At 51.9% G+C, this 12,209-nt stretch overlaps 1 protein-coding gene across 2 annotated transcripts in view; it reads right to left on the bottom strand.

Annotated features, from left to right (window-relative positions):
• Positions 1-598: 598 nt before the first annotated feature.
• Positions 599-12,209, bottom strand: part of LOC142772144 (uncharacterized) — a 54,048-nt gene continuing 42,437 nt past the window's right edge. For both annotated transcript variants that reach the window (XM_075874307.1, XM_075874352.1), the window contains exons 2-3: positions 8,560-8,653; positions 599-7,834 (exon numbers count right to left, since the gene is read on the bottom strand). In XM_075874307.1, coding sequence (XP_075730422.1) covers positions 4,924-5,862 — 939 coding nt within the window. In that variant the 5' untranslated portion in view covers positions 5,863-7,834; positions 8,560-8,653 and the 3' untranslated portion in view covers positions 599-4,923. The remainder of the gene's footprint in view (positions 7,835-8,559; positions 8,654-12,209) is intronic.

The following is a 12,209-nucleotide window of genomic DNA, read 5'->3' as shown; positions in this document are numbered from 1 at the left end:
GCGTCCACCGCCCCGGGCGGTGTCACGACGCCCAGGCGTCGAGCCCCAATACAAGTCAACAACGACGCCCGGCTCCCTGAGCCCAAAAAGATAGAAGTTATTTACAGAAAATCGGACCACCCACGAGGCTTCCGTACTCACGCGCTTCGGGCCTGGCCTACAAACCACGTGCTCTAGGCCTTGCTCACCCCAAGATGCAGACCGCACGGCTCTCGTCGCAATTCAACAATGGTTTTCAAAACTAACACCAACAAAAAAGAACAACACTTGCAAGCAAGAAAAAATAAACAGTAAACATGCCGACAAATTCAAACACGTTACAAAACCAATCTCCTCGCTTCTCAACAAAGCACACCACTGACGCTAGCAAAGAAGTCCCCCCTAGGCCTACTCTAACCCGGCTCTAACAAAAGCCGCTACCGAATCGCAAAAACTGCCGTCCGGTACTACAAAAGCTCTACATTGGGCAGCCAGTGTGGCGTCTCGAATTGGCGAGCTAGCGCCACGCCACACTCTTAGAGTGAACGGACACAGTAGACACGGTTGGTACAAACCAAATAACATACATACACATTTATTTGACTAATTTAAACGACGATATCATAAGCTGAATTGGTGCATAACTCGTTATGTAATACGCTAGAACATTGTTAAACAATAACACGACAAACACAATAACACACCCAAGGCGGCATCGCCAACGCTTGACTTACCACGTGGGCCCGCCGGCGCGCAGTCCCGCAGTGCCACGCGACCCACGCTAGAGACAATCGTTCGGAGCAGCCGCCACGCGCAGAAGAGACTCGCTTAACTCTCGCCCGCCACCAAGACCTGCCTTCCGCCAGTAGTCACCGCCAGTGCTACCACTCTACTAACAGTGGTACTCAACTAGGGTGCCTTGATGCCCCGCGCTCCACTGAGGGTGAGGACAGGCACGTCGTCCGCTACGACGGCCGCCATTGCGCCTCCCGCCGCAGCTAGACAGCATGCGAAAGGCGCTATACAAGGCGCTTGCGGTGCGCGGAAACGTGCAGAAATAAGCGCGCTCTGTGAGTTTTTTTTTTCCTTTTCTTTTCTTTTTGAACCTTGAACAGCTTTTAGTGCTGCTGTTACCTATATGTTTACTAAGGGAACGATGTATTTCAAATTGTCGCGGGTTATAAATTACAGGGGGTTTATTTAAAAACACGGACAGTGGAGGCTTGTAGAGACGCTCTCAGAGAAGGCCGCTAAGATTGTCGTCTTCTTCACTCGCTTGCGCTGCGCCTCTCGAGCAAATCCGCGTTCTTTGTTGTCGTTGCTGTCTCGCCGCTAAATGCAGCTATGCACGTGGCATTACCCTCCCGCCAGAGTGAGCGTCGTACCGATGCTCAACAGGTAGAGATGCAGCCAGCGGGTGTTTACATCACTGAGAGTGGTAAAGTTTCATGCGGACCACGTGCACTGTCTCAGGCAGATGCTGGCGACGTTTCGAACAGGAGGAGGCGTCGGGCACGACTTCGTACGTCACGTCACTAAGGCGGCGCAAAACCTTGTAGGGTCCGATGTATCGGCGTAGGAGTTTCTCTGAGAGGCCTCTTCGTCGTACAGGAAACCAAACCCAGACTCTATCTACTGGTTGATAAATGACGAATCGATGGCGAAGGTTGTACCGTTGGGCGTCGAGTTGCTGCTGGTTCATTATTCTGGCGCGGGCAAGCTGCCTTGCTTCCTCGGCGCGCTCAGTGAAGTCTACGGCGTCTGTCTCTGAATCATTGTAATCGTAAGGCAGCATGGCGTCAAGCATTGTCGTAACTTCTCTGCCATGAATTAGTGCGAACGGTGTCATCTTTGTTGTTTCCTGGCGCGCCGTATTATACGCGAATGTGATGTACGGCAACATTCGGTCCCAATTCTTTTGTTCCACGTCGACGTACATGCAAAGCATGTCAGCGATTGTCTTGTTAAGTCGATCTGTAAGCCCATTAGTTTGTGGGTGGTAAGCTGTCGTCTTCCTATGCGCTGTGCCACTGAGCGTAAGCACAGTACGCAAAAGCTCGGCTGTAAACGTGGTGCCTTTGTCTGTTATGACGACAGCTGGAGCACCATGTCTCAGGACAATGTTCTCAATGAAGAACTGGGCCGCTTCAGCTGCAGTGCCACTCGCGATTGCCTTGGTCTCCGCGTATCGTGCGAGGTAGTCCGTCGCCACTATAACCCATTTGTGGCCGCTGTCCAATGTTGGGAATGGGCCCAGCAGATCCATTCCGATTTTAGAAAACGGGGTTTCTGGCACGGGCACAAAAAGTAATAGCCCAGCGAGTTTGACAGGTGGTACCTTGCGCCACTGACAGTCAATGCATGTTCTGCCGTAATGTTTAACCTCTGCTGCGATTCTTGGCCAGTAATATTTTTCTTTGATGCGTGTCAGTGTTCTTGTGAAACCGAGGTGGCCTGCAGTGGCCTCGTCATGGCAGGCTTGTAAAATTTCGCTGCGGAGAGCTCCAGGAACTACCAGCAGATAGCTTCTACCTGTCGATGAAAAGTTCTTTTTGTACAGAACTCCGTCCCGTAAACAGAATGACGATAAGTTCTTCGAAAACACTCTTGGTGCATTGGCGGCTCGTCCGTGCAAGAATTCTATAAGCGAGTTGAGCTCTCGATCACCTTGTTGTTGCCGAGAAATGATAGCTGCATCAACAACTCCTAAAAAACCTGGAAAATCATCATCCTCTATAGCCGGTGATTCAATCGGTAACCTTGACAAACAGTCGGCGTCTAAGTGTTGCCTTCCGGACTACGGCCATGTCGTACTCTCGGAGCCGTAAGCTCCATCGTGCTAAACGTCCAGATGGGTCTTTCATGTTGGTCAACCAACAAAGAGAGTGATGATCGCTTACGACTTGGAAAGCGCGGCCATATAAGTAATGGCGGAACTTCGCAACTGCCCAAACGACGGCCAGACACTCCTTCTCCGTTGTTGAGTAGTTGGACTCGGCGCGTGTCAACGTTCTGCTAGCGTAGGCGACCACTCTCTCCACACCATCTTGGCATTGGACAAGAACAGCACCGAGGCCCACATTGCTGGCGTCTGTATGGATGGCTGTTGGTGCATTCTCGTCGAAGTGAGCGAGGAGAGGTGGACTTTGTAGACGCTGTCGCAGCTCGTTGAACGAAGCTTTTTGCTCATCACCCCATACAAGTGCAATGTCTTCCCTTGAAAGGCGGGTGAGTGGAAAGGCGATGTGTGCAAAGCTTGCTTTAAATCGCCGGTAGTAGGCGCAGAGACCCAGAAAAACGCCTGACCGCTTTCTTATCAACAGGCCTTGCGAACTTTGCGACGGCTGCCGTTTTATCTGGGTGAGGCTTCACACCTTCGCGACTGATCACGTGTCCCAGGAACTGGAGTTCTTCGAAGCCGAAGTGGCATTTTTTCGGTTTGAGTGTGAGTCCAGTGGACCGTATAGCTTGAAGGAATGACAGTAGCCGCTTTAGGTGCTCTTCAAACGTGGCCGAAAAACGATCACGTTGTGGAGGTACACAAGGCATGTCTTCCATTTCAGGCCGGACAGAATGGTATTCATTAGTCTCTGAAACGTGGCTGGGGCTGAGCATAGACCGAAAGGGAGGACTCTGAATTCATAAAGCCCGCCTGGCGTCACGAAGACGGTCTTTTCTCGGTCGCGCTCATCCACTTCTATTTGCCAGTATCCAACTTTAAGGTCCATTGACGAGAAGTGGCGCGCATGCCGTAGCCTGTCTAAAGAATCATCGATCCGTGGTAATGGATAAACGTCTTTTTTGTAACATGGTTCAGCTTACGATAATTGATGCAGAAACGCAAGCTGCCATCTTTCTTTTTCATGAGTACCACTGGCGATGCCCAAGGACTCTTTGATGGTTGGATTTCATCATCCTCTAGCATCTTCTTGACTTGCTGCTGGATCACCTCACGTTCTTTTTGAGCGACGCGATATGGGTTCTGTCGGATCGGTCTTGCTGTGTCTTCCGTAATGATGCGATGCTTAGTCAGAGGCGTTCGACCCACTCGTGATGTCGATGAGAAGCAGTCCTTGAACTGGCCGAGCAGCTCCATAAGACGGCATCTTTCAGTCGGTGTTAGACTCGGACCGATATCAACAGGTGGTGTATGGGGAGGTGATTGAGCTGTGTCTTCCCCTTGCATTAGAAGACAGTCGTGAGAGTAGTCGAGCTCTTCGAGGTACGCCACAGCCATGCCTTTACCGATGTGCCAGTGCTCATTCGTGAAGTTGGTCAGAAGCACCTCTGCGCGCCCATCCACTAAGCTGACGATGCCGCAAGTGACTGCGATGCCTTGGTGAAAAAGAAGGGCTGTGATGCGTTCGGCTATGGCGTCTTCATTACAGTGCACGTCGCAGCACACGGAAACAAGACTACATGACAGTGGTGGCACGCAGACGTCGTCGTCAACCACACGTAACACCCTGGGTTCTTGGTCTGGATCTTGAGTCACAGACTTGTCAGCGGCGAATGTGATCACACCATCGCGTATGTTGACCACAGCACCGTACTCTCTTAAGAAGTCCATTCCCAGTATCATAGGTTTGCAGCACTCCGGTAGGATCAGAAATGTGGTTACAAAAGCCACATTCTCAATCGTGAGTCTTGCTGTACATTTTCCGGTGGGAGTCATTATCTGGCCTCCAGCACTTCAGATATAAGGGCCCGTCCATTTCATCCTGACTTTCTTAAGTTCGTCTGCCAATCGTTCACTCATTATGGAGAAGTCTGCACCCGTATCGACTAAGGCCGTCACTTCAACGCCGTCAATGGTCACAGCGAGGTCGGCAGTCACAGTTTTCTCGGCGGAGTCTTCATCGTCATCTCTTACGTGTTTCGGCAGTAGTGGGGGATTTTCGCCAATTCGACAGCTTGCAACCTTACCCCCAAAGGTCGCTGCTTTCAGTTTCCCCGCTGTGGGCTAGGAAACCGACCTCTGACGGCGTCAGCAAAACTACGGCGGCTTGGTGAACCAAAGCGAGCCGGGGATGGTGAGCGCGTTCGGAAGGTAGAAGAGCCTTCCCGCCTGCCAGGCTGGTCGTCGTTGATGGGGGCATGGCTTTCGTCGAACTGTCGGCGCGTAGCTGTAGGTGCACTTCCGCGGTATTCAGCTCGGCGATGTGGGCAAAAACGGTAAATGTGCCCTGGCTCTCCACAGTTGTAGCAGAGTGGTCGGCGATCCGCAGTGCGCCATATGTCGGTCTTCCGCATATAGGGTCGCCTGACAGAATCCTGCTGAGCCCAGGCTGCCACAGGATACGGTTCGAGGTACTTCAGCGTTGGCATGGGCGTGGGTAGACGAACAGCGTCTGCATAGCTGTATCCGTTCGGCTGGTAGGATACTTCTGGAGCCAATGGCCGACGCACAGCGTCTGCATAGGTACACGAGTTTGGACGGTGCAGTGGAGCGGAATATTGCTGAGGAGAGGCAAACGCTTGTCGAAGTTCATGGCGATCGACTTCAGTGACGGAGGCTACCGTGGACTCCTGCTGCGGGGGCGCCTGTGACTGCAATGTGTATTTTGCGTTCTCCTTTGCTATCTCCTCACGCACGATCTGTCTAATCAGGTGGCGTAGAGAAAACTCGTCGTTTGCGGTAAGTTCAACGGCACCTTCAGCTGCGCCGGTGGTCGGGCGATCAGACTGTCGGTACCGTTGCGGCAGCGCACGCTCTATTGCTGTGGCCTCCCTGGTGAACTCGTCCACTGTTGTCGGCGGATTGCGCACAACACTAACAAATAGCTGCTCTTTGACGCCCCTCATGAGATGGCTTAGCTTTCGAGCCTCGGGCATGTTGGGGTCCGCGCGGTGGCACAGATGCACCATATCCTCAGCAAACATGGCGAAGCTTTCATGCAGCTGTTGGGTGTGTCCTTCAAGAAGGCGTTGTGCGTTTTCGCACCGGTCCGCGTTACCGAAGGTGTCAAGAAACCGACGACAAAACTCCTCCCATGTCGTCAATGTTGCCTCCCGGTTTATAAACCACGTCTTCGTGCCGTTTTCAAGGGCGAAGTATACGTGGAAGAGCTTTCCATCGAGACTCCAGTAGTTCGATTTAGCTACCCGTTTAAACTGCTCAGGTTAGTCTTGCGTATCTTCGTTCGGCCGGCCATGAAATGGTTCAGGAATGCGCATATTCTGGACCGTCACCTGTGCAGGACACCTTGCCATTTCTTGAATAGGGGTGGCTGTCGAAGGTGTTTCTCCCTTTAAAAGGCCAAATTCTGGTTCAAGACCTTGAAGGCGACGACTTGAGCGGTGCACAGGCATCTCCACGCGTGGCTGTCTCGTAGGGCTGGACTCGGGGCCTCTCACAGGGGTGCTAATCATGAGGTGGTAGTACCCAGCTCCTCCACCAGTGTCGCGGGTTATAAATTACAGGGGGTTTATTTAAAAACGCGGACAGTGGAGGCTTGTAGAGACGCTCTCAGAGAAGGCCGCTAAGATTGTCGTCTTCTTCACTCGCCTGCGCTGCGTCTCTCGAGCAAATCCGCGTTCTTCGTTGTCGTTGCTATCTCGCCGCTAAATGCAGCTATGCACGTGGCAATATGAACTGACGGCCTGTGAATGTGTTGTGCACTATAGGCTGACGTATAGACTTCATTATATTTAAAACGAATCCTCTTCCTTCGGCCACAAACGAGAGTTCTGGCAAGTCTAAACACTTAATTATTTGCCTTGTAAACTCTGCATTCCAAATACGCAAATAATTGTTTAAAACAGTCATATGCGTGCCAGAAGCAGCAGTAGATATATAACAAAACGCTAATTTTAGTGTTGCGAATCTACCAAAGCGTGGTTATGACGGCTTCTTTTGCTAAGTTTATACTTTGCCCGTTTATCATAAATTGCGTTATACATATTGTACACATGATGAAGTGCAGAGGGGCAGTATTCAGATTCAGATTCTTTATTTTTCTTGAATTACACCAAGAAAGGTACAGAAGCTAAAGGTATAACAATACCTGACAAAAGGCCTCTGTACCGGTTATACATAAATATTAAACAACAAATACAAAGCATATTGTTTGCAACATACCAAAAAAAGTTTTAAATCTAGGATGTAAAGATGCACAAAAAGCTCGATAAGTTCATAGCTCAATGAGAATTTGAAAGAATACCTAGGGATATAACTAGAAAAGGTTCTTTGCACAGAAGTAACAAAGAATATGTAACACGAGAGAATACATGCTAAGTAAACATTGTTTACCAATACATTTGTGTCAAAAATAAAGAAATAAAATAAAAAAATTTAATTCGAAGGCCTTGCTTGATGGTGTGCGGAGACGAAGAGTTTCCCAAGCTGCTGCTCTTAAGAGAGCGCGAACTTGATCATCATTCAGAAATTTCAAATTTTGCGAAATATTTGTTGGGTCACTCTCAACTTTTTGCACTTTTTTCTTGAGACTTTGGATTGTGTTCTTGGCAGTAGCATGATGCTGCTAAAGTTCAGTATACTTTCTTGTAAGGTCAGCATTCTTCTTCTGTTCTGCTGATTCTGCCGTAGCATTTGACGTTTCACCAGTACCATTTGATGTTTCAATAGCCGCATCATTGGCTTCTCCTGAATGTGAATAACTAGAGTTTGCTGACAGTTTCACTGCGGCGTCGCTGAGTTCCGTGGCGTCGTGTCCATAACGCGACATTCCTTCCAGTGAAGGCTCATGAACTGCATGGCTTAGTGGGGCCTCCTCGCGCGGTATCTCAACTGTAGCTGGAGATTGACGTAGCCCCGGAGCAGACTTGCTGGTCTCTCCACCGGAGGGTGCGGGCACAGTTCTTTCCTTTGGTGGTCTTCGTTCCTTGGGCAGCGCTGCAAGCAGAAACGTATGTATTTATAAATTTTTTCATGTAATGCCAACTTATGTCGAGCCTGTGGTTAGTTTCATAACGTAACAAATGCTGCTGGTATCTGAATGGTCATTAAACCTAGGAAGGTCATTCTTAAAGCTAGGAAGGTTGTTGCCCCAACCTTCTCCACTGGTATAGGGGGAAGCTTGTTTCACCCTATTAAGATTCATTGAACCGTGGAATTCATTCTACGCTTTACTAACTGACTAATTTTTGCCTAATGCATATCTTACGGAGTTTCCACAGTATCCTAACCAAATTGTATTAAAACTTTTCCCCACAAAAAAACCTCTAATTCGAATCGGAGCTTTATGTGCCACAAGCCAGATGTGGGCTATGAGAGGGCATTAGTGGAGGGCTTGAAATAAAGTAGGCCACAAAGTATCTCTTCACGTACATTGTGGTCCCGTGTACATGAGTGTTTTTCTTTGAGTAAAATAGTCACTACACGTGAGATTATAACAAGTGCACAGCCTCGTGCCCGATAGCGGAAAGCTGCTGCCAGTGTAACTGGTCAGTGCCTAGAGACAGTGAAATAAACTCAGACGTTTACAATGTATGAATTAATTTGGACACAGCATAAACGTTCCTCTTGTGTTTTAACCGTATTGAAGTTGCAGCTGCATGTACACAATGCCTGTAATCGGTACTTCATTATGTAATGCCAGAGTAAAATTAAAAACATACGTCTGAAGGAGACCAAAGTTGGGACTGCATTTGGTTTCAGCTTTTTCCAACCATCCACTCGGTTTTCCTTGTAGTTGTTCGGTTCAAAGTGAGCCTGCAAAGAAAATTAGAATTGGGTGTTGATGGGTGCTTTTATATTTGATATAATACACCAGCCTTCTACCTCACGCATTTTCTTACAGCGGAGTCGCTACCCCGAATCGCTCGTGTACTGTCCAAATGCCGCGGACAATATGCTGTACGACGTTTGACTACTTGACGTTACCTACGTTCTCAACAAAGAAATAATGGTGCGCCAAGTAATGCTGGCTAATCAAATTACCACGCATTCAAAAAGAAATATTTACTTATGCTGCAAATGTCTGATGCATTCGGCGGACGCCACTTGTCATGCTTGACTTGTGCCGTCCAAAGAAGCCGTCTTTTTGGGTCTCTTGGAAATCGGTACAGCTTCCAGCCGTTCCTAGAATGATTGCTGCACTGCGGCACGCCGCACCCGAGCAGGGTGACGCAAGCCAGCGCATAAAAGCGAGCGCAGAAACATGCGCGAACGCTGAAACACGAGCACCGACCAAAAAACAACACGCACGCCACGCACAAGTGACCGGGCGGGGGTCCAGAATGGTGGCCACGCTGCCGCCAAAACCGAGGAGGCGGCATCTGCCCTTTCAAAAGCTGACTCCACACTAAGCGGGGGCGCGCGTATCGAGACACTCTATACTCAACGCGAACACAACGCCATCTGTTTCCCGGTGATTGTCACCACCGAAATACAGCTTCGGTGCGATACACATGAGTGACCCGGGGCAAACAACTTTACAGGGACTGTCAGCACTCCCAAATCCCCTCAAACTAAATTAAAACAATATCCTGAAAAAAAGATAAGCTACACAAGCTTTAACAAATGGGGCCTCGAATTGGCGGACGAGCGCCACCACCAGGCTCTTGGAGTGCACGGACACAGTTGACATGGTCGGTACAAACCAAAAAACAATACACATTTTTTTAGCTAATTTTACAATATCGTCCGCCGAATGGTACATCAATCGTAATGAACACGCTAGGACATCCGTATACAATATTACTATACGCTCCAAAACATGACAATACAAAATAACACACCAAAGGTGGCGTCGCTAACGCTTGACTTACCACGTGACCCCCCCCCCCCCCGGCGCGAAGGCCCACGGTGCCACGCGCCGAGGACCCACGCTAGAGACAACTGTTCGCGGCAGGCGCCACGCGTAGAAGAGTTGTTGTTGCTGAGTGATTCTAGAAAGAGGAAGAAGGCACCTAATTTCTCCCAGCCCCTTGGGCGACACGGTGCAGTGCCTTGTGGGGGACGGGGGAGGGGAGTAAAAGAGGATAGATAGGGTGGGGGAGGGGTGTGTGTAAGATGTCAAGGCCATGGCTGGAGCAGCAAAGGGGCAGCAGCAGGGGCAGGGTTGGCAGGTCTCTGCTCATCTGTAAGCAGCTATTCCCGTCTCCTCCAGGAACTCTGCCAGGCTCCGGAGCGCTGGCAGGTGTGGACGGGACGGGTGGAGCAGGTGGTCTAAGGTGGTGGCAGGTTGGCCCTGTCTGCGGTAGGCTGTGGTGACCCTCGAACGTTCCTGTGCCAGGCCACGGCAGGCACAGAGAAGGTGCTCGAGGGCCTCTGGGTTTCCACATCAGCCACAGGCGGGAGATGCACAGCGTCCCTTAGCGTGGCGGCGAGCAGCGGCCTGTCCGCAGGTGCAGTAAGGCCGCATGGTCTCGTCTAGCGAGACCCATGTCAGGCAGGAGCTTGGGGGCTCGTCCGTTGGCTACTTTGTGGTCTGGGTGTACCGTTAGGAGGAGCCGTTTGATGCGTGCCTTGGTAAAGTCCCTGGCCGCGATGGACCGGGTGAAGAAAGTGCCAGGCTGATGTGCAGCCTTAGCAAGCGCGTCTGCCTTTTCGTTGCCGGATATTTCCACGTGGGACGGTAGCCAGTGGAAGCAGACGGACGCCCCAGAAGCAGCAAGGGCCCGACACTTGGCCAACAGGAGGTTCCCGGTCAGCCCGGCGCGCCTGGGGTTGGCCAGGGTCTGCAGGGCCGCCTTGCTGTCGCAGAGTACGGCCACATGTTGCATTGCAATGGCCTCCGCCAGGAGGTCAGCCGCCAGGTGGAGCCCGGCTAGCTCCGCTGCCGTGGAGCTGGCCGAGAAGGGTATTTTGCACTGCCTGCTGCTCCTCCATGCAGGGAAGATGCATGCCGCCGCGGCTGTTCCATCTGGCATCACGAATCTGTCCGTGTACACCTGCAGCCGGCCCTCCAGGTGCTCCTGGAGTTGGCAGGATGCCACCTGCTGTAGAGCAGCTGCAGGTGTTCTGTGCTTCGGAACGCCGTCCAGGTGGAGATGCACCTTTGGTGGCCGGAGGTGTGGCGATGAAGGGGCAACAGAGATGGGTGGATCCGGTACCATCTGGTTGTAGAAGGGGATGAGACCACCCATTCTGGACCGTGACAGACTGCGCAGGCGGGCCAAAAGAGCTGCACCGTCTGCAGCACAGTGAAGACGATCTATGTGCCCCAGCGCACGTTGTAGCATGCGTAGCGATACGGGCCACTCTCCCGCCTCCGCCAGCGTTGTGGCAACAGGAGAGCTCCTAGGTAGTCCTAGGATGGCCCTCAGAGCTTCCCTGTGCAGCCCCTCCAGCAGGCGTCTCCTGGCTGGCATCAGATTCACCAGCGGGAGGGCATACAGCAGGACAGAAGTGGCCGCGGCCTGGTTGAGCCGCAGCACCCACTTAGTGTAGCATCCGCGGCCTTGCTGCTGCAGCCTGCTGACGGCACCCTGGACATGCCAGACCTGGGGCTGAGGCGGCCTTGGACACAGGGATCCAAGTGGGCCGGTGGTCAATGGTGAGGCCCAAGTACCTCGCTGTCGTCCTCCAAGGGAGACGGCGGTTGTTGACCTTTAGCGGCTTCACGTGGACCCGTGCCGCCGCAAGTGGGTGAATCAGCAGGGCCTTGGTTTTTGTGGCAGAAACCCTAAAGCCAATGCGTCCGAGGAAGGCGATCACCGCATATAGGGCTGCCTGCAGAGACCTCCTGATGGCCGGGATGGACCGCCTTGGCCCCCTTGCCCAAAGTGCCACGTCGTCAGCATAAGCAGAGCACTGGGCCGGAAACCTGGTGTCTGTCGGGAGGGAAGCTGGAAGCCCTGCGAATGCCATGTTGAAGATGAAAGGACTTAGTACCGAGCCCTGGGGAACACCGGTTGTGATGACCCTGGACTGGCTGGTCTGTCCCCCAACACGAACGCAGAAGGTCTTCACGGACATGAAGGCAGTCACAAAGCTTCGGAGGCAACCGCTGATGCCAAGTTTGTCTAGGGCAGCCTCTACGACCACGTGCAGGAGGCCATCGAAGGCGCTCTCCACGTCCAGGAGCAGTCGCATGGCCACATCCCCGCAGCTCTTGGTATCCTCCAAGGTAGCGACTGCGTCTGTGATGGAGTCAGCAGTGCACCTGTGTCACCTCAAGCCCGTCTGCTGCTCTGGGAAGAAGCCCAGTTGGTCTGCAATCCATCGCAGTTTCTCCAAGGCCACCCTCTCCAGCATCTTGCAGGCTGCAGATGTTAGAGACACCGGCCTGTAGGAGGAGAGCGCGGTGGCCTTCCTCAGGGGC

This window comes from Rhipicephalus microplus, chromosome 1 (assembly GCF_043290135.1).
Source record: "Rhipicephalus microplus isolate Deutch F79 chromosome 1, USDA_Rmic, whole genome shotgun sequence".
Lineage (NCBI taxonomy): Eukaryota > Metazoa > Arthropoda > Arachnida > Ixodida > Ixodidae > Rhipicephalus > Rhipicephalus microplus.
This window is presented reverse-complemented; position numbering and strand designations above follow the sequence as displayed.